Source organism: Trifolium pratense, linkage group LG3, assembly GCF_020283565.1.
Source record: "Trifolium pratense cultivar HEN17-A07 linkage group LG3, ARS_RC_1.1, whole genome shotgun sequence".
Lineage (NCBI taxonomy): Eukaryota > Viridiplantae > Streptophyta > Magnoliopsida > Fabales > Fabaceae > Trifolium > Trifolium pratense.
Window position 1 is genome coordinate 24,106,910 of NC_060061.1, and position 21,656 is coordinate 24,128,565.

The 21,656-nt window shown below is 30.5% G+C and overlaps 1 protein-coding gene and 1 pseudogene across 1 annotated transcript; both read right to left on the reverse strand.

The window, feature by feature from the left end:
- Positions 1-13,271: 13,271 nt before the first annotated feature.
- On the reverse strand, positions 13,272-17,951 carry LOC123917715 (uracil-DNA glycosylase, mitochondrial). Its single transcript, XM_045969519.1, has 7 exons — positions 17,686-17,951; positions 17,387-17,613; positions 17,136-17,294; positions 15,613-15,643; positions 15,304-15,439; positions 14,839-14,922; positions 13,272-13,569 (listed from the first exon to the last, which is right to left on the reverse strand). Exons 1-7 carry the CDS (start codon positions 17,891-17,893, stop codon positions 13,503-13,505), a joined length of 912 nt encoding a protein of 303 aa, XP_045825475.1. The 5' UTR covers positions 17,894-17,951; the 3' UTR covers positions 13,272-13,502.
- Positions 17,952-18,695: 744 nt separating this feature from the next.
- Positions 18,696-21,656, reverse strand: part of LOC123914818 — a 51,526-nt pseudogene continuing 48,565 nt past the window's right edge.

Sequence of the window (21,656 nt, forward strand, 5' to 3'; positions counted from 1 at the left end):
GTTTTTGGTCCCTATATAGTTTCTTAGAATTTTAATTTTAGTCTTTGGAGATTTTTTTTCACACTTTTTAGTCTCTGAAGTTTCCCAGAATTTTCATTTTAGTCCCTACTTTTCATTCAACTCGTGTGTACCATTTTAAATTTTAATTTTTTTTTTCTGCAGTCATGTTTAGTACATCATATGAATCCCTGTTATAAAAATTTAAATTCTTTTAACAAAAGATGAATTTAATATGAAATTTTTAGTTTTTTGCACATAAAAATTCATAAATAATTCACCTGATAATTCTAAATTTTTATCAGAGATGTTCTTAAAATATTATTAACATGAATACAAAAAATTATTCAAAAATGTGAAAGTATACACGAGTTGAATAAAAAGTATGGACTAAAAACATTGACGGAAAAAACTTCACGGACTAAAAAGTATGAAAAAAAATTTTATGAACTACAATAAAAATTTTAGAAAAGACAAAATTACACTACATGTCCTTTATCTTATTTTTTTGTAACATTTTGGTTCTTTATCTTTTTTTTGTAACAATTTGGTCCTTTATCTTTTTTTTTCGTAACACTTTGATCCTTATCTTATTTATTTATAAAAAATAAAGGACCAAAGTGTTACAAATAAAAAAAACAAAGGACCAAAGTGTTACAAATAAAAAAAACAAAGGACCAAACTGTTACAAAAAAGAGACTAAAATATTACAAGTAAAAAAAATAAAGGACTAAAGTGTTACAAATAAAAGATAAAAGATCAAAGTGTTACAAAAAAAGATAAAGGACCAAAGTGTTACAAAAAAATAAGATAAAGGACTGGTAGTATAATTTTGCCTTTAGAAAACTATAGGGAGCAAAAACATATTTAAATTCATCAATAAAATTTTACCAATGTCTATGCGTAATAAAGTTGTTGATCTAGACTATGTACTCCATTGTATTTAAGGTTATTTACGATAGCTGGTTGATTTTTTAAATCTAACTAATCTATTTGGTCCTATAGTAGGTGGTCCTTCACCACGTGAGCTATTTAATATATGCTCGACTATAAAATTTGAAACAAGAACTACAACAAATATGAACGTGGGGCATGCAAATCCCTCTTGTGATCATACTGCACATTTGATTGATTATTATTCTGCTGGCATTTTTTCAGTTTTTAAAAAGGGTCAGACTTAGTATTCTAAATCGATTATGAGATGACTTGAATATGTATTTATAAAGTAAAGACAATTCTTGTCATACAAGCCAGTTTTATAGGTTAAATTAAGCATAATATTCAATTTTAAGATGATATCAGAGTTTCGATCGGATCATCCGCTATTTATATCTGCTCTCAATCCTCAAGGACAAGGAGATCAAAGACAGATCAAAAATATTAGAATCCCAATGTGGGCATAGCATAAGCATATGGCATGGGTGAATAGATTCCAATTGAATGGATCACGTGGTAAGTGCCCCAATTCCATGTGCCACTGACTTGCACACTATGATGAGCAGTACTCTGCCATTATTTATTTCTTTTTTTACATTAGTAGTATACTAGTACTTTTTTTTTTGACAGTAAGTATACTAGTACTAGTAGCACGTTAACACGAGCATATGTTTGTGCATAATATTAAGAAAAACTTTTGTATATTAGACATGACAATAAAAACTACTTTCATATGCTTTGACACACGAATTATTAATAATAGAATTTTTTTTTACGGAACAATTTAAAGGAGGTTAATAACCTTGTAAATTAGAACGTCAACTTCAAAATAGTGGGGTTTGAAACCCCCGCAAACTGAAAAGCATGAAATAAATTCTAAATCGTCCAATTAAAGGGGGTTTGAAACCCCTGCAAACCAAAACGTCAGACTACACAGTAAACCCCTGCAAATAAATTAAAACTTTGGGGCGGACCATAACCCTGCCCAGTTCACGAGGGCTCCGCCCCTACTTATACCCCTTGGATTTTTATGAAGAAAAAAAATTCTGAACTGAAAACCGTGTCTTGAAAATAACCATTTCTTCTACAAGCCAACCAATAGAGATTTAAGTCAATACCACCAAGGCACCAATGACATTTGCGCTTGTTATGCTCGATATCACCGCCAATGAAGAATGCAACAAGGCCACTCGAGCCATGACAAATTGACAAAATATGAGATGCATTTTATTATCACTTTTGTTGGTAAAATTATCGAATAATAACTCATAAAATAGTTTATAGTAAATGAATTACAGTAATATATGAGAAAAAAATTTACTATGCCCTTTTTTTTTCATGAGCTTATAAGACATAGATATTAGTAAAATTATAAGTTTAAAATTTAACATTATCAACCAGAGAGTATAGTGCCGTTTGGGAAGACAAATAAGCTAGCTTGTAGTTTATAGGCTAAAAGTTCTATTTGGTAACGATCTTTTTGTTATGAGATTATAACTTATTTTACTAACTTATAGCTTATTTTTCAGACACTATTTTAAGTAACTTACGAGCTTATAGCTTATATTTTTTTCTTTCAATTTTACCCCTAACATTTTACTTGAAAAACATTAAATATTAATTAATCATATATTTTTTTTATGTTATTTCATACTTATAAGTTAGTTCAACCGCTAATTTTACAAAACAGTACAAATTCAATTTGCTAGCTTATCCGCTACAAGCTTATAAGTTATTCGCTATAAACATTGTCTAGAAAGAAAAAAAAAAGTTATTCGCTATAATCCATCATAAGCTAGTTTATCAGCCTTAAGATTTTGAGTGAAGATATGGTTGCTCTTAATCTAATGTGTTGATCTAACTCTGTAAGAATATCCCTCACCACCAACAATGGTATTACAGTCCGATTCAACTTGATGGGGAGCAATAAAAGAGTGGCGTTGAACCACATAATTATAATTCAAACTAAATGAAAAATCTTTTAACTTTTACTCATAAGCAAGCATTGTGATGATGTGGCATGCTTTAGAGAGCTTCTCATATCTATTTAAAATTTGTCCCACAATTTATTTTGTGTGTCCATTCATCCTCCAAAGTAATTATCTATATGTTACAATAATAATGGCTCCCAATAATAATGAAAGAAAGAAAAGAAAAAAAGATCAAATTACAAAAGAACAATGAACAGATATATGCTCTTTCATATTTTACACTACCAAACATAAAATATAAATCATGCATGCGTAAATATGATTTGCAATTTGCAAAATTTTACTTTAAATAAATAAACCAAATAAAAAAATTACTCCTCAAAAAAATTTCATGCTTGACAAAATAAATAAATTTTATGAAAAAAATACTTTAGTTATATTGTTTATTAATTAATTACTATTGTGCTATTATTAAAAAAAAAAAAAAAAAACTTTGTCACACCAACTTTTAAACTACCATTATTTCATATTCCTTAACTCTTATTCCTTAACTATGACAAATAAATTTATCATACAATCCTTTAAACCTTCATCTTTTCCCATCCCTAACCATTGTGTGTATAAATATATGATTTTGTGCACAAATGCTAAATGTTAATTTGTAGTGCAAATTTGAGTTTTCATCATCACTTTTCCCCAATCAACTATTGGATGGCAGCTCTTCAATAGGTTCTTCATCTCTTCACAATTTATTAGTTTATATATATATAACAACTTATTGATTATGTTACTCTTACATATTGTGTGAAAATTTTAGACATCCTTATTTTTATTGATATAATGTTTGTTTTCTAACTTTTTTCTTATTTTTTATTTCTTCACGTAGATATGACAATTTTTTCATGTGAATTAGGATAAAAGAATAAAAGAGGGACTTCTATTTTTGTCTTTGTTGCATCTTTGATGCTCAAAAAAGTCGATGAAAAGCGACAATTTATGTGAGTATATATATCTCTGAGTGCATTTCCACTATGTTATGTTATTATTCATAATACCATTATTTTTTTTGGTACATTTCATAATACCATATTTATATGTACTAAATTTTTTTTTTTACAAACTAATTTTTTTTTTATTCATCTGTAGTAAAGTATCAAACAAGTTTGAAGACAATTTATACTTACTACCCTACCACAATATCACTTATTTTTTCAAGGAAAATATCACTAAAATTATTAAAACAACAAAACCATCATTTTAATTGTAACAGAAAAAAAAACCATTTTAATTTTGATATTACCTATTCTTTGTGATAGAGCAGTTATTCATTTATATTTAATTAAATTTGTCTTTTGAAGTAACCGTGAAAATAAAACCACAAATCCACCTTAATTCATTTGTAAATTAGTTACAATAAGAAAAATGAATGTATGAGAAGATCAAGTTTCTTATAACGATAATAAATCATTAAAAAATTTGTGGTAAAATATCACTAAAATTATTAAAACAACAAATCCATCATTTTAATTGTAACAAAAAAAGAAAAAAAAAACATTTTAATTTTGATATTACATATTCTTTGTGATAGAGCAGTTATTCATTTATATTTAATTAAATTTGTCTTTTGAAGTAACCGTGAAAATAAAACCACAAATCCACCTTAATTCATTTGTAAATTAGTTACAATAAGAAAAATGAATGTATGAGAAGATCAAGTTTCTTATAACGATAATAAATCATTAAAAAATTTGTGGTAAAAATTACTCTATAAGTATAAATTAGTCTACCAACTCTTAACATTTTATACTAATTATATATGTATTTCTTTTTATTTTGTGTGCTCATTCTCCATTTTTAAATATAACGATTTATATATTAGTAATTGATGGTTATTATTGATTTGCACTAACAATGGTGATGTTGATTGATGAAATATATATATTTCTTGGTAATTTGATGATTATTATTGAATTACACTAACAAATTTCTTCGTAATTATTTAAACAATTCACACTTCAATTACATAAACAAAATTGGACGGAGGTAAACCTCGCAAAGAAAAAAAAACTAAAAAAAAAAAAAAGAATTAAGCAATTAAAAAAAGGTAAACTGGACAATAAACTAAAAAATCCTCACAAATAAAAGTTGAGATAAAATTTCACCAAGTAAAAGTTTGAGAGGAAAAAAAGTTAATATATCAACACAAAAATTGTATTATTGTTAAATATAAGTTAAGTTTAATTACATAGAGTAGAATAAGCGCGCGACTATGTTATTTGGTACATACTTTCAAAGAATGTGATCAAATGATGAAAAAGGAAAAACTAATATCTATGAATCACATTATATTCTATAATTGAAACTTATTTCAATCTTTCTCACGAGCAATATTGTTAACAAACCGCCTCTAATTCTTTTTGAAAATACACCGTAGTAAAAAAGCACAACAACTTACGACTGCTCCACTACGATTCATAAAAAGAAAATATGATGCATCTCTTCAAACTTATTAGATATATTAGTTTTTTCTTTTATTTATTATTTTATACAAACACACTTAAATTTTTAATTTTATTTTATACGATTACACTATTAGAATAAAATATGATACATCTCTTCAAACTTATGAGATATTATAAGAGAGACTCGCTAAAAATTATATTCATTGTGTCATTAATCTACAATATAAAATCTCATTTTCCTAAACAACTTTCTTATTTTTAATATAACAGAATTACAACTAAATCATGTTACTGTAATTTAAATATATATGTCATTATACTTATCATATTATTATTTTTCATTTGTAATAATATATTTTAAGTATGTTCTAATCAAACATGCATGCATTCATTTGCAATTTCTTTGGTAGTTAAAATAAATTCCACCAAGTGAAAGTTTGACGTAAAATTTTAAAAGAAGTCAATATATCAGCACAAGAATTTTATTTTCATAAAATATAAGAAAACATAAATTGGATGGAAGATAATAAGTCGTTTTGCTATTTTATACATAATTTCATGGAATATAAGCAAAAGATGAAAAAGACAAAACTACCATATATATATATATATATATATATATATATATATATATATATATATTGTAACACCCACACCCATTATTTAATAAAATTCTACCATGATAAATCTTTTTCAAAATACGCGGCGGAAAATCAAAGTTTATTATTATAAAAGTCATGGTTCGAGCATTACACTCTTCAATCAAAATAACACTAATGTAGTTAATTAGTAAAATGCTTGTTTATACAAATCTTTGAATCAAATAATATATTTATTGATTATACAAAACAACCTAGATAAGGAGACTCTATATACAATATAAAACCCCTTTTCCCGTGTCACAATCAGAGCAGAGCTTCACCGACGACTCGACATCGAATATCACAAAACCTGTGAATCTGGACCCCCAACGGTCCAGCACATAACACATAAAAGAGAGTTAGACAACATACTCAAAATATACAAGTGTAAGTAAATGGTACTTAAACACTTCTTCATAAAGCATGCATAATCATACATTATACACATACATCATCATCTATCATTCAATCATAAGTTCTAGATCATTATAATCAAACATCACTTCAACGAATAGAAATAAGCACACTTAACAAAATATGCATCATCTAACAATTATCACATAAATGCAAACATATGTGTCACATATCAAATATCAAATAATGTACACATATCCTAATGCAATCTAATGCCTCAACTTCATGCTATGTCATCCTAGACATTTCTAATGCATGTGGTACCATCTTCTTTATTAGAGTATCTCACCTCTAATATCCTTCTTTATCGGATAAATATAATCCGATATCCTTCTTTATTGGAATATCCAATATCACATATATTCATGAATGCGTGTATGTATTTCATGAATTCACTCACAATCATTTTAATTAGCATTAAGCTCTTCCTTTACTAATGTGGAACACTATCCAACATTACTTCTTTATTAAAATAACACTATACCTTAATATCCTTCTTTATTAGAATAACATACTCTAATATCCTTCTTTATTAAGTTGATTAACACCTTAATATACTTCTTTGATATTTAAACAAACATCATCAACAATCATCCACACATACAATACATTTACTCACATTTTTAACACAATACTAATAATATAAGTAAAGTGTATTAAGCATGCATTTTATCATAAAACAAACTCCGGAATCGGAATCTACGCGAAAAACTGGGTAAAATACATAATATAACATATTAGAACCCTCAAAGCCATTCAAATTTCAAAACAGCAAAGTGCTGTGCTGTCACGGTGGCTGAGCGAGGGCTTAGCGAGCCGTAGCGAACCTGCCCTGTTCGCTGAGCGAAGGCTTAGCGAGCCGTAGCGAACCACACCAGTGGAACTCATGCTCGTGGCGAGCTGTAGCGAGCCGTAGCGAACAGCTCCTGCCAGAAATGCTCAAAACATGCGATTTCCACCCAAATTCACCCAAAAATCCCATTTTTCATGTTATAAACCCCAAATGAGTTTGTATTCAAGTGCAACAAACATATCTAAACACAAAAGGACGGTTCATTTCACCGATCTACCATTTTTACTACGAAAAAGTAGAGATTTAACATTTTTACTCAAAACTCTCAAGAACACAAAGTTCTTGAGTTTAATCATCTATAAACTTCGTTTTTATCCAATAAATTCGTTCATACATCATGATAAAAGCATGTTAAGCATGTTAAGAACCTTAGGAACGATTTCCATCAAGAAAATCCATTCCAAGCTAAAACAAAAATGGGGTGGAGGAAGTTCGGGTGAGGAGAAATCGACATTCTCCCCTTCCTCGAGTCACCCACGAATATGAAATCTACTCTCTTACCTTGGATCGACGAACTCACGAAGATTGCTCCTCGAATCCCTCCTCCAAGCTCTTGCCCTAGCTCTCCTCTTCTCTTCCTTCTCTCTACTTCCCAAGAACAAGAGAAATAATGATATTTCTCTCTCTACCTTGCCCCATATGGGCGCCCCTCACATGCCAAGGCCCATTGGGCCTCAAGCCCAATAGCTTGGCCCAACTCGCGTTAACTCTCACTAACTCGTGCGTTAACTAAAACTCTCGATAAATAACTTAAAGTTACTATCTTACTTAAAAACCACGTCACCAAATAATTAAACACTTAAATAGTGAATAATAAATTTGGGTCGTTACATATATCACATTCTATAAGTTGAGTTTGGTTTTTTCTTTCTCATAAACAATATTTTTAGCAAGGATGACTGCTGCTATAATTCTTATTGAAAAGAATAAAAAATTAGGCCTGAGCATCGGTCGGTTTCGGCCAGGTTCGGGCCGAAAATCACTAAATCGATAAAAACCGCAACCATTTAATTTGGACCCAATTCCGACCGTCTATATCTCCGGTTTGTTTGGGTTCGGGTCATACAGGTGGCGGGTTGAACAGGTCGGTTATTACGGGTTAGATCGAAACTTTGTTTACATCTAAAACTCCTCCATTCTCCAAAAATTCCTAATTTTCGAATAGTTTAATACCTCGTACACAATGCAACAAAAGATAGACGAAGTAAATTAAAAAACAAAGAGGGTTAGATGCGGTTACTTTCTTTCAATATGTAGATCTAAAGACAATAAAATATCAAGTAGAACAGACGTAGAAATTAAAATAGATCTAGAACATATATATATTAGAATATTTTTCCCACTTTCTTCATCACCATATTATTAATTATAAGCTTTGTAAAATATAACATTTTTATCTTATATCAAAGATGGATAAAAATATCAAAGAGAAGAGTATATGAGATTGAGAGGGAGAGAAGGAAACAAATTAATTTGCATCTAATGGTTGTTCGGTCGGTTTCGGTTATGGAGAGATAGAATTTTAGAGACCCGCACCCGCCCGTATGCAACCGTTCATGCCCGGTTTTTCGCAATTTGTTGACCCGAGACCCGATCCGCACCCGACCAAATGCTTCAATGTGTTGTCAGTTATATCGGTTTCGAGTCGGGTCTCGGGTTCATGCTCACCCCTATAAAAAATATACCAAAATAAAAAAACAAAACAATTTGCGAGTGCACTAATGAGATCCATAAAAAAAATTAAATTAAAATTACACAATTAAGATACAATATAATCCATCTTTTCGCACTTATAAATAATATAAGAGATCATTTTTTTTGACGGAATATTATAAGAGATCATTAAAAACTATATTAATAATTGTCTTTAAAATATATTTTTGAGCAAAAATATATATAAAAATAAAAAATCAATTATATAAACCAATACAAAATTTCATATTTCTAAATAACCCTCTTATTTTTAATATAAATTAATATTAAACCTATCTATTTCACTATATTTTAAAATATTATCAATCATTTAATTATATATAATGATACTTATCATAATTATTTTTTTTTATTTATGAAAATATTTTAAATGTGTATTTTAATCGAGCCCATAATTAAATTTTGGGTTGATATATTTTCCTGAAAATCGAGACTAATAAAATCGGGATAAAATTTCACCAAGTGAATAATTGATAAGAAACTTCAAGAGAACGAGAGGGAGGTAAGTATATAAGTTATTTGGCATCTTAAATTGGGCAAAAGTTAATATCCATAAGTCCAAATTTATGCATGGTGCATAAACCATTTCCAACCATTAGATGGGTCTTACACATGTAATAATCCTAGCCACTCTTCAAGGGAATTAGATGAGATTGCATTCGGTCTTACAGATACAACAACGGCGATCATCGCAAAAGAAACGGAGACGAGCGACACAGGTAGAACAGACTTCACGGTGAGAACAAGGTCCGTAAGCAACCCATTCCAATGGCTCGGCGCAAACAGCACAACAGTCATCCATGTCTTCTTGTTGAACCCTGATTTGAGTGGCGAAATCAATAAAACGATTAGATTGCAATAAAAGGGAAAAGAGAAAGAGAAATTGTGTATTTTTAGGGTTTGATATTGAATTTGGGAATTGTATGAATTGAATGAATGAATACTGAACTGTGAATATATGAAAGACGTTGGATGGATCGGAAGATTATGAAACGGCGCCGGGAGATTGGAAGTTCAGAGACGTGGAGCCGAAGGGTTGGAATTGGAATTATTATTATGCGAATAATAATAATAACAATTGGAATTTCAGATAAAAAAATAAAATTATTATATACGGTTAATAATATAAAAAAGATTTTATTATCTTTTAGTCAAAAAGATGATAAAATAAAATACTTATATAAAATAAACCTGCAGCCACCTGTAATTTTCTTGAAATTTGGGTATCTCTTTGGGAATTTTTGGACACCTGTAACTATTTTTAATTATTTAAATAAGGAAGAAATGTTATTAAAAATATTCATATTTCTTGAAAAATTCGCAAAATTTTATACAAAATTATTTGAATATTTTGAGACCCTTTGAGGCCAGTCACTCTCTCTGGTTGTATGTTTTCCTCGAGAATATAAATTTTCGTTACAACAGTGAAACCATAAGTATGAATTTTCGTTACAATTATTCTGGAAACCATTATGCTAGTTAAATGGTTTCAGAGAGTTAAACAGTGAAACCATTTGTATTATAAAATGGTTTTATGTGTTTATTGAAATCAATATTGTGTTTTTATGGTTTTAAAAATTCTGGAAACCATTATGCTGGTTAAATTGTTTCATATAGTTATACACTGAAACCATTTGTATTGTAAAATGGTTTTACACTAAATGGTTTAATGATTTTATATATTGATTATTACTGAAACCATAAGTATGGTTTAATGGTTTAAATATTGATTATTACTGAAACCATTAGTCTTGTTAATTGGTTTCAAGATGTTATACACTGAAACCATTTGTCTAGTTAAATGGTTTCATACTGTTATACACTGAAACCATTTGTCTAGTTAAATGGTTTCATACTGTTATACACTGAAACCATTATTCTAGTTAAATGGTTTCATAGCGTTATACACTGAAATCATTAGTCTTGTTATTTGGTTTCAAGATGTTATACACTGAAACCATTAGTCTAGTTAAATGGTTTCATAGCGTTATACACTGAAATCATTATTTTAGTTAAATGGTTTCATATGAGCATTAGTGCCAAGATGTTATACACTGAAACCATTGTTATTAAGTAAAACATCACATAACCATTTTACAAAACCATGCTACATAAAGCAAAAAATCATATAAAGCAATTAGGGTTAGTTTAGTTGAAAAAAATTTGGATAGTATGCATGAGATATTGGATTCGATCATTTTTTTATTGTAAAGAAAAATCGATATATATATATATATATATATATATATATATATATATATATATATATATATATATATATATATATATATATGTAATTAATGTATGAGATTTTATTTATATTGTGATTATGATTGATAAAACTTAAAATTAAATTGTATGTTTGACAAGTATGCTTTATATATACATGAACCATTCGTTATTATGTTGGGCTTCGAGGGGGTGTATGACGAAAATTAATTAAAAATGGATTTTTATAATATATACTTCAAAGGAACAAAAGTTATTATTTAATTGGAAACGGGGGCGCGCTAGAATTTTGGGGGGGTGCGCTAGAAGTTTGGAGGAGGGAAAAAAATTGGGGGCGCGCTAGAAATCTAGGGGAGGAAAAAAAATTTGGGGGGCTCACAAGAAATCTAGGAGAAAAAGGAAAAAAATTGGGGGGTGCGCTAAGCAAATGGGGGGTGCGCAAGTAATGGGGTAGTATATGGGGGGCGCGCGAGTAATGGATTTCCTAATTTTGGGCTTGGACTGACTTTTGGTGTAGGAAGCAAATATGGTGGGTGTAGGAAGCAAGTTTATGCATGGTGCATAAGTTTGGGCTTATGCACCATAACCACACCCCTTAAATTGTATAGAAGGGAGTAAGCAGTAACGTTGTTATTTGATAGGTAATTTTTAGAACACGAGATCACGTGATAAAAAATGTCAAAACCACCATACTTCTTAGTTCTCATGAGCAATATTTTCACCAAGTATAAGTATGTATGACCTCCAACTCTTATTGAAAATAAATAAATAAGGGATACCTTAAAAATAAAAAAGCAAAGTGATTTGTGACTAAATTGCAACTCATATATTGAAAACTAAGATTTTATACGATAACACAATTAAAATAAAATATGATACATCATTTCAATAAAAATTATTTTAATTCTGAACAACTTTTTTTGTTTTTACACATATATAATATTGAATATAACCATATCGTAAAAAGTATTTAACAATGTATTTTAATCGAATGTGTGATTATACTTATCACAATTATTATTTTTAATTTATAAAAATATTTTAATTATGTATTTTAATCGAACCCGTGCAACGCACGGGTTTACCCCTAGTATTATTAAAAAGAAAATGAAGAGGGAACAAAATTAAAATTAAACATGTAATTTTTCAACACAAATTCTTATAAATAAACTCAATATATAAGTTATAAATAATTTTAAAACACAAGAATATAAATTTTGAAGGTCAAAAACACTATTTTCTTTATTTCACACAAAAATCTGACCAAAATCAACTTTAAATTAATTTCAAAACTTGTTAGTAGGACCGTAGGAGTACTATTTTTTTTTACAAATGTGACAAGTAAAACAAAGGAAACAATTTTTTGTTTTTGTTTCTGGCATTTAGTGAAATTGGTGAAAGAGTGGAGCATAGATGATAGACAATACTACAGGCCATACAATGAATTTTGCCCTCTTTTAATAAACTACACAACTGAGAATTGGAAAATTTCTCAACGCACCTCAACATTTCTCCCGCACTCCCTAGCGCACCTAAAAAAATTCGGAAAATACGTTCCGAACTGTTTTTTAGTGTAAAATTTACACTATAAAAAATTCGGAAAACGTTTTCCGAATTTTTTGGGGAGTGGGGGAGAAAGTGAGTGGGTGCGTTGAGAAATTTTCTGAGAATTGGACTACTTCAGAAGCTCCCAAATAAAACCCGTCTAATAGGTTTAGAGGCCTCAAATAAAAAAAAAATCATGAGGCCTTAAAAAATACGATCTATAAAACAGACATTCTTTTGCCGCCTTACGAATTTCCCGCACGCTTTATCTTTACGCATTCACTGTTTAAATAGCAGATGTTTGAGAAAATGGTAGGATCGTAAAAGAAAATCTCTTTATAAAAAATAAAATGAAGCCTAAAATGAATTATTTTACTTCAAAACTTAGGCCTAAAGTTCTTATTTGGATTGTTTGGCCCTTGGGTTGGACCGCCCTGCTCCCAAATAACAACAATGTCCTTCCATAAAAAAAGTTGTAAAAATAACATTTTGTTTAAGACAGCACACACAGCATTTGAAGAATATAGTAGTAAAAGATTGTTGAAGACAGTACACTGATAATACATTTTGATAATCTCCATAAATATATTGTTCAGTACAATCTCAAATTAGGATCCGAGATCATCGTTATGCCAAGATGCTACTAGTAAATAGTATTGGTCAGTACTGCAAAATATAGACAAAACACTTTTTTCTTGGTAGATTTAGAATCCACAGAATCATCTATGCATCAAGGAAAACAGGCTCAAAAAAGAACTTGGACTTGAACTCTACATATAAATTATAGTTGCCAATCTATGGGATCAATCCCCATTTGCTCCAGATGTTGGTTAGTTTGAGAGAAGTGCCTGTTCAGAGAAAATCAAGTAAACACAAACAAGATTAAAGAGTAAGAACGAAAAATTGCTTAGATTGATAAAAGGAGAACTTATCAGGTAGTTTTTACATTTAGATCTTATAATGTATAAGATTTGAGTTTCAACTCTCTTCAATGTAGGAATGATAAGGTGATTTGATGACAGCTCTGACCCAAAGGCAAGGCTACCAAAGTCTATGCTTTATTTGCTCCTTCCAAAATGAAATATAAGCAAAAAATGTACATGCATTTGATCTAAAATTTGGACCAAATACACATGCACTTTTTTTTGCATATATTTCTTTCTAGAGAGGATATTACAGTCGGAACTAAATTGTCGCGCAGACTAAATGAGAAAAGGAGGGAAATTGCAATGTACTACTCTAGACTATGTACTGACTAACTATATTTGAGTGAATTGCATTCATTTAGTGAAGTTGCTTAAATTGCATTGTCCTCCCTTCAAATTAGAAGAATCACACCAATGTTTTGAAAGATGAAACTGTGTTGTACTATACAAGTGGACCTCTTAGCAGCAGTCAGAAACTATAGGTAGTCCGAAGGACATTTACTACCAGAGAAACTGTGTTTCCCCTTCTTGGATGATTTCCAATGTCAGATGCAGCTAATTTTGAACTCACCTATCAATTTTGAGACTGGAAAAGATGTTTTGAACAGCGTTGCTATTAGCTTTGGGACATTACAAAATGTTTGATTGAATCTTCTAAAAGTCACGTAGAGATAAAAAAACTGGATGATGCTTAATGTCACAGATGAAAAAAGCACATATCAAGATGCTCATTCGCATCAAAATAGACTAAATTGTAGGTTATATTAACCTTTTGATAAAGAGGAGAGTAATTCTCAAAATAGGTGGGTAGAGTGTAATGAATGCATTTCTCAAAAGAGAAAAGTATAATTTACTCAACCAAGGAGACCCTAATACAAATGCTTAACAATTACAGCTTCTCTTATTTTGAACCAGGCAGGCTCCACTAAGAACACTAAGAATTTACATGTGTCAAAGAACCTTGATAAATGCAGAAATTGTGGATAAATTATAAAAAACAAAGCATCATGCAAAAAACAACTCAGTATTTGTTCATAACAACTGACTCGTGCAGCCTTATTTTTCAGACAAACTTAAGCCTCTGTCACGAATGTCTGCCTACTTGATATATACACAAGGCAGGAAATTCAGAGATACTTTTACTACACAACTACATTAACATAACAAACTATAATGCTAAAACCATCTTACCTGCAGCCAAAGAAGCCTCTATTCGCAGACAAACCTGAAGGATGTGCAGCTTTTAGAATGTGATGTTTGGTTGAATCAATTAACCTGTGTATGAGATGCCATTCAAAAAAAAAAAAACTGCGTATAAGACACTCATGTACAAGTTCATCAAAATGTTTTCAAGAATTTATTTTCCATACAAGAAAAGAACCCTATTTAGTTTAAGAAAACTATTTCTGAAAAGAAGCTTGGAATTAATTAGACGTATGCTTACTATTGTAGAAGAACTTGCTTGTCATCTATATTTTTCAAAAAATGTCTATCAATAAATGTCTATTTTTCAATAAATAGACATTTATTCAAAATTTATATAATTTATCAATTAAACTGACTTTGAAAAACTATCAAGATGACTGTTGCAAGACCACATCAGTGATTCCATATTTGGTTTTTAAGATTTATTATAGTGTTATACAATGGTAGGACCTAAGTTTCTCCTGAGCAGATTTTCCCCACAACAGAAACACAACCCCTTCTTTCTTCTGCGAGATTGTCTTGATAACAGCATCAGTAAATTGTTCCCAGCCTTTTTTTGCATGAGAATTTGCTTGGTGCTTCCTGACTGAATTGAAAGCTAGTTAAAACATAAAAATACTAGATACAAGCATAATACACCAAACATAGTGATGCTCATTGTCATACTAGATGATGAACCTAGTGAAATAAAAACAGTTTGTGACCTTTAAGTCACCAATACTCTTGATTAGAAGATCACAAAAATGTCACATATCTAACCTGTGAGAACAGCATTAAGCAAGAGAACGCCCTGAAATGAAGTTAAAATTGTGGTCAGAATATTTTAGAAAAACATTTACTAATTAAAATCACTTACTAATACTTTGCTAAACCCTCTGCAGCAATGAGTCAGTGGGCTAGAGGGAAACCCCTTTGCATTTAGGACAGAAACTTGCCTAATTTCATAAGAAGCCCATCTTACTGTTCAATAAAACTAACTGACACTTATAGCTGTGAATTTTAGTTATTTGCATATATAAAGCTCATTAAATTATGTAAAATGTGTCATCTACAAGTGGAGAAAATATATATTGGTCCCCTTGCTGTCAACATTATTTTGTAAAACATGATATTTTCCATGATAGAGTATTTTTTTTAATTAGCCTGTATGCAAATTTAACGATGTAACGAGTCTACAAATCACAAGTCACTTTAGCACATCTGGTTATGGATTCTTTCTTAAAGCATATTGAGGCCATTCAATAAAATCACTTTTTTTACATAAGTATGAAATGTTTGGGTAAGCTTCTTTAAAAAATCTGAATATCACATAATCAAAATATTCAATCTCCAACAACTTTTTACAAAATATTCACTCTCCAACAACTTTTTAGAAGCTTTTATACAGTATAAAAAGTTACATTTTTCTAGCTTAACCAATCAGGCCCTGAGAAACTGAATCGATTTAGTGGCATTAGGGAATACTACGCATAAGCCACATTACCTAATCGCAATCTTTGGAATCCTACATTTTAGTACCATTTGGGAATCTTTGTTAAGAAAAAAAAGTTTCCAGTCGGTTCGGGACTAGAGGTGGGAACAAGACAGGCCGGCCTACCAGGCCTAGCCTACATAGGCTCAGGCCAGGTCAGCCTATTTCTTTAAATAGAGCAGGCCAAAGCTTTTTTATAAGCCTATTTAGTTAAATAGGTCGAGCTGCAGGCCATTAAAAAAGCCTTTTAGCCTATTAGGCCAGCCTATTTAAATTAATATGAATAATATTTTTACTACTATTATTATTTATATATTAAAATTTGTACTTTGATTAAATTATAAATTTATTAACTTTTTTCAGTAGTTTAAGTTTATTAATCGACATTAGTTTTTCACATATATAAATGTATTATTATAAACTAGAATTGAAATATGATGACATATATAGTCAAAGTCTCTAACATATCATGTTATATATCAAAAAGACATTGATTTATTAGTTCATTAGTATATTTAAAAATAAATATAATTATTAATTCAAATATGTTCATGTGAAATAGGCTTTTAAACAGGCTAACAGGCCATATTAGGCTTTCATAAGGCCAGTCTCAGGCCTAAAAGATAAGCCTATGATAGGCCACAGGCCAGGCTTAGGCTTTCAAATTTTTGACAGGCCAGACTCAGGCTTGGCAAAGCCTAGCTCGGCCTAGCCTATTCCCACCTCTATGTAGGACTAAGTGCTAACCCAATTAAATAAAGTTCAATAAGTATTAAGTTGAAACAAATAATATTTTCCATATCAATGTTACCTGCACAGCCCATTTTTCAAGATTTCCGTGGGACGGAACCGAACAACCAAGGTCTTGCTTAAGCTCCTTAAATATATTTACCAAACTGGATGGAACTTTGACTCCCTCAGGAACCGAAAACGAAAGCCCCATTGCTTGACCAGGTCCATGATAAGGGTCCTAAAAAACCAAAACCAAAATTAAAATCAATGAAGTAAAAATTGAGATAAATTAGGGTTAGAAAATTCAAATTCAAATCGAAATCCACAAACCTGACCAAGGATCACAGCCTTAACAGAATGAAAAGGAGTTGTATTAAGAGCATTGAAAATCAAATGCTGAGGAGGATATATATAATCATCCCTCGAACAAATCTCCGTTTCGACGAACTTAGCAAGATTAACAAGATAAGATTTCTGAAATTCTCCGGATAAAGCTTCCAACCACGATTCCTCAACGAGCAATTCCTCTAATTTCACGCAACCCGAAGCTAAAGATTCTGATAAGACAATAATATTAGAAATCAAAGAAGCGTGTGTTTGTTACTGTTGCGTTAACAAATTAACAATACCTTTGTGTTTGGAAACCCTATCGATGCAGATTTTGAGGTTCCTTTTGGACAAAGCGAGATTCTTATTGTATTCGATTCGAGATTTTTGGTCGATGGAGAGGGTGGAAGAGGCATTAGTGGCGTCTTCGGATTTGCAGAGAGTGGGTTTTAAGCGCTTTGAAGCTCGATCGAAAATGTCGATTAGGGTTTTGGAGGATGCGGAAGCCATTTTCTCTTCTTCTCTGTGAAATGGCGGGTCGTGTGTGTGTGTGTGTGGCGGGAAAGTTAAGTGAAGATGCGATTTATACAATTGCCACGCTATTTAGGCACGGTTTGGTAAGTTTAATAAGCTAGCTTATAGCTTATTGAACTAGCTTATAAGCTTGTTTGAAAAAAATGTGAAGTGTTTGGTAATAAGCTTCTCTAACTAGCTTATAGCATTTTTTGAGATGCTATTTCAAGTAGCGTATGAGCTTATAGCTTATAGCTTTTTCATTTATTCCATATTTACCCTCATTAATTTTATTTATTTATTTTTTAAAAATTATAATAACTACCCATTAACATTTAACACTTACCAAAAAAAAACTACCCACTAACCATGTATTTTTATGTCATTTTGTACTTACAACAGCTAAATTTGTCAAACACTTTGATTTTATTCTACTAGCTTTTCAGCTTTAAACTACCAGCCATCAGCTATCAGCTATAAGCTAGCTTTTCAGCTATCAGCTAGCTTATAGCTTATTTTTACCAAACAGAGCCTTAATACTCCCTCCGTTTTATTTAACGGTGAAAGTTTCTATTTAACTTTTGAAATTTTAAGACTACCACATGTCAATTAATATCTTTTGTCAACGTTATATATTTGGAAAATTCAAAAAAATTATTTAGTTTAACGTTAGACTATAATCACCAATCAGCTGATTCGTTTCCTTCACGCCAAGTGTGATTAATTTGGACATCCCAATTCATGTTAAAAAGATCACGAATACGTCCAATGTAGGAATATTTCCGTTGACTTTGCAGTTTCATGTTACCATTTCAACTAACACTTTTGAATCATTTTCCACTTGAAGATGAGTAATTCCTTGTTTTCTAGCCAAATCTATTTCGATGAACATGTTCCACATCTCAGCGTAGAGAGCATCACAAGAGCTAGTTCTACAGACAAAACTACTTAAACATATATCATTGTTGTCTCGAAGAAGATCGTCACACCTTGAAAGATTAATAGAACTTTTATGAGCAACATTACAATTGAGTTTGATCCATCCTTCTCGAGGCTGCTTCCAACTAATAAAACAACATCACTTTGTTTAAGCCAACCATTCAAATGAGTCTGCTCGCATCTATCAATTTTCATTGTCATCTTAAGAATCATCGTCATATCTGAGAGAGGGCGGACCTAGGCCCCTACAAATTAGGGTCCCAAAATAATTTTTTATGGGTATATTAATATTATGTGGATAATGCTAACATGTGCCCTTAGGGCACATTTTAAGCATATTTTAAATAATAATATTATCTTGAAAACAACAATGTTTGACTCATAAGAATATGGAATGCATTTCTTCAAAAAAAGAATATGGAACGCACAAATTTCAATACCAGATTACTTTTAATAGTACATTAATTATCAAGTGCCTCAAGGGCATACATTAGCTTTTTCCATATTATATATGTCAAAACAAATAAAATAAATAAGGGCCCGTTTGAAATACTTATTTTTGAACTTATGAAAACAACTTATACAAATAAATAATTTTTTTTATGTATTATTATAAATTTGTCAATGTAGTTTATGAAAAAAATAGCTTATAAAAATACAATTTATATTAGTTGGAACTTATAAATTAACATAATAAAAACTTATTTATTTGCATGAGTTGTTTTGTATAATCTCAAAAATAAGCTATTCCAAATACATCCTAAATACCAAAAATTCTAATGGTTAAAAATAATATGCCTAAATAGATTTTGAAGATTTTAAATTTAAATATATTTTAGATTTATATTTACAATAATACATCGTTAGGAATAATTATTTATATTTACAATGATATATCATTCTAAGTTGCAATCTAAATTAAACGTGTGTTGGAGTTACAATAATAATGAAAAAAAGTGGAGGGTATAATGTTGTACTTTGAGAAATATATAAATGAAGATTTTTCATCTAGCATGTACATTGTCAAAAGTCTTGCATTTGATATATAAGTATAGAGTGCACACTTCCAACAAAACATTGTAACTTTAGGAAAAGTTAATGTGACGAAAATGATAATGATGAGGAATACAATCACCTAAAGAATATTTTAGAATCAATTACTTTTTAGTGGTTGTTGACATGAAAGTAATTTCATTAAAAAAATAGATTTTAGCAGTTGAATTCAATGTTTTTTAAGAATTCAAATTAGGCCCAAATAATAAATTTGCCCATAGGCCACCAAAATCATAGAAACGGGCTTGTTGTGAATCACATGAGTTGGGTTGTTGAAACGTCGAAAATCATCTTCAAAGATACTCTCGTTTCTCCACGTCCACAAGTATTAGCACGCTACCATGAAAATAGTCTGTCATTCTTTATTGTGGGCTCCCACCATATTATCAAAAATTCAGTCCCCGCAAGTCAAAAAAAAATAAATTAGTAATGTGATTAGAGGCCACTATTCTTATCCAAATTTGGGTTGCGTGTATGTAGTCCCTCAAAACATGGATGTTTGTTTCGTCTTCATTCCCACACATAGGATATGTGGGTGAGATTCCACTTCTCCATTTGCTTCTTCGACAATTCGTTAAAAGACGCTCATGAACAGAAATCCACACAAAAGTTTGATTTCTATGAGATTCTTTCCAACTCCACAAACTTCCCCAATGAGCCACAAAATATAGTTCATTAAAATACTAGGATACTTAAATTTGGTTAAATGAGAACTTGCAAACGAAAATTAAATATAGTATCTTTAATTTAAAATATAGTTTTGATGAAAGTGTCCAATACAAAAAAATATATGCAAAGTTTGTTTAGTTCTTTAAAACAAAAATAATAATTGTATTGATATACAAAAAATTATTCAAGCAATGTGACGCACGGGTAAAATATGTATGGTCAAATATGAAGCACGTAGATCTATGATCGTGCGTGTCGCGGTGTCCGACACGTGTCGGTGTTCGACGCTCGTATGACACTCGTACGACACGTGTCGGATAAGTCAGACCGGTGTCTAAAAAAGTCAGTTTTTCCTTAACTTTGACATTCCTTTGATCGGTGTCCGACACCTGTAAGAGACTCACACGACATGTGTCGGACAAGTGTCCCCAAAATAATTGTTTTTTCTTCACGTATACTCTTCTTAGGCACATATCAGACATATCTACAAGAGTTAAAGATGCGTCGAAACAACAATATTGATCAATGAGGAATTATAGAGATTACATTTTAATTACAATAATTTTAGTTTTTTCGATAATAGATGAATAAATAAATGTAAAATATTTAATTTTTTTTAAGAAATAACTTGCTCAACTTATATTTACATGTATAAATATTTTGATTTTCAATTTATATCTTTAATAAATATGTAGCGGTGTCGTGTCGGTGTCCTATATTTTTTACATTAACGGTGCCTCCGTGTTCATGTCAGTGTCAGTGTCGTGTCGCAATGTCCGTGTCGGAGTTCGTGCTTGATAGGTGGTTAATAGTTAGTAATAATTAACAAACTATTTGATACATAAAAATAACTAGTTTGGACACCCGTGTGCCAAGCACGGGATAGAATTTCGTCTAAATTAGTTATTTAAAATTAATTTAACTCATCACATACGCGTAACTTAAGAGATTAATCCACTCAAGGTAACTGATATTTATTTAAGGGGTTGACATCTTTCAACAAATGTTTCTCCATACGCACCGGCTGGGAACTGCATTATTTTTTGAACTATAAAAAAATAGCATTTAGACAAACATATGACATTTGTAGGTTTTATAC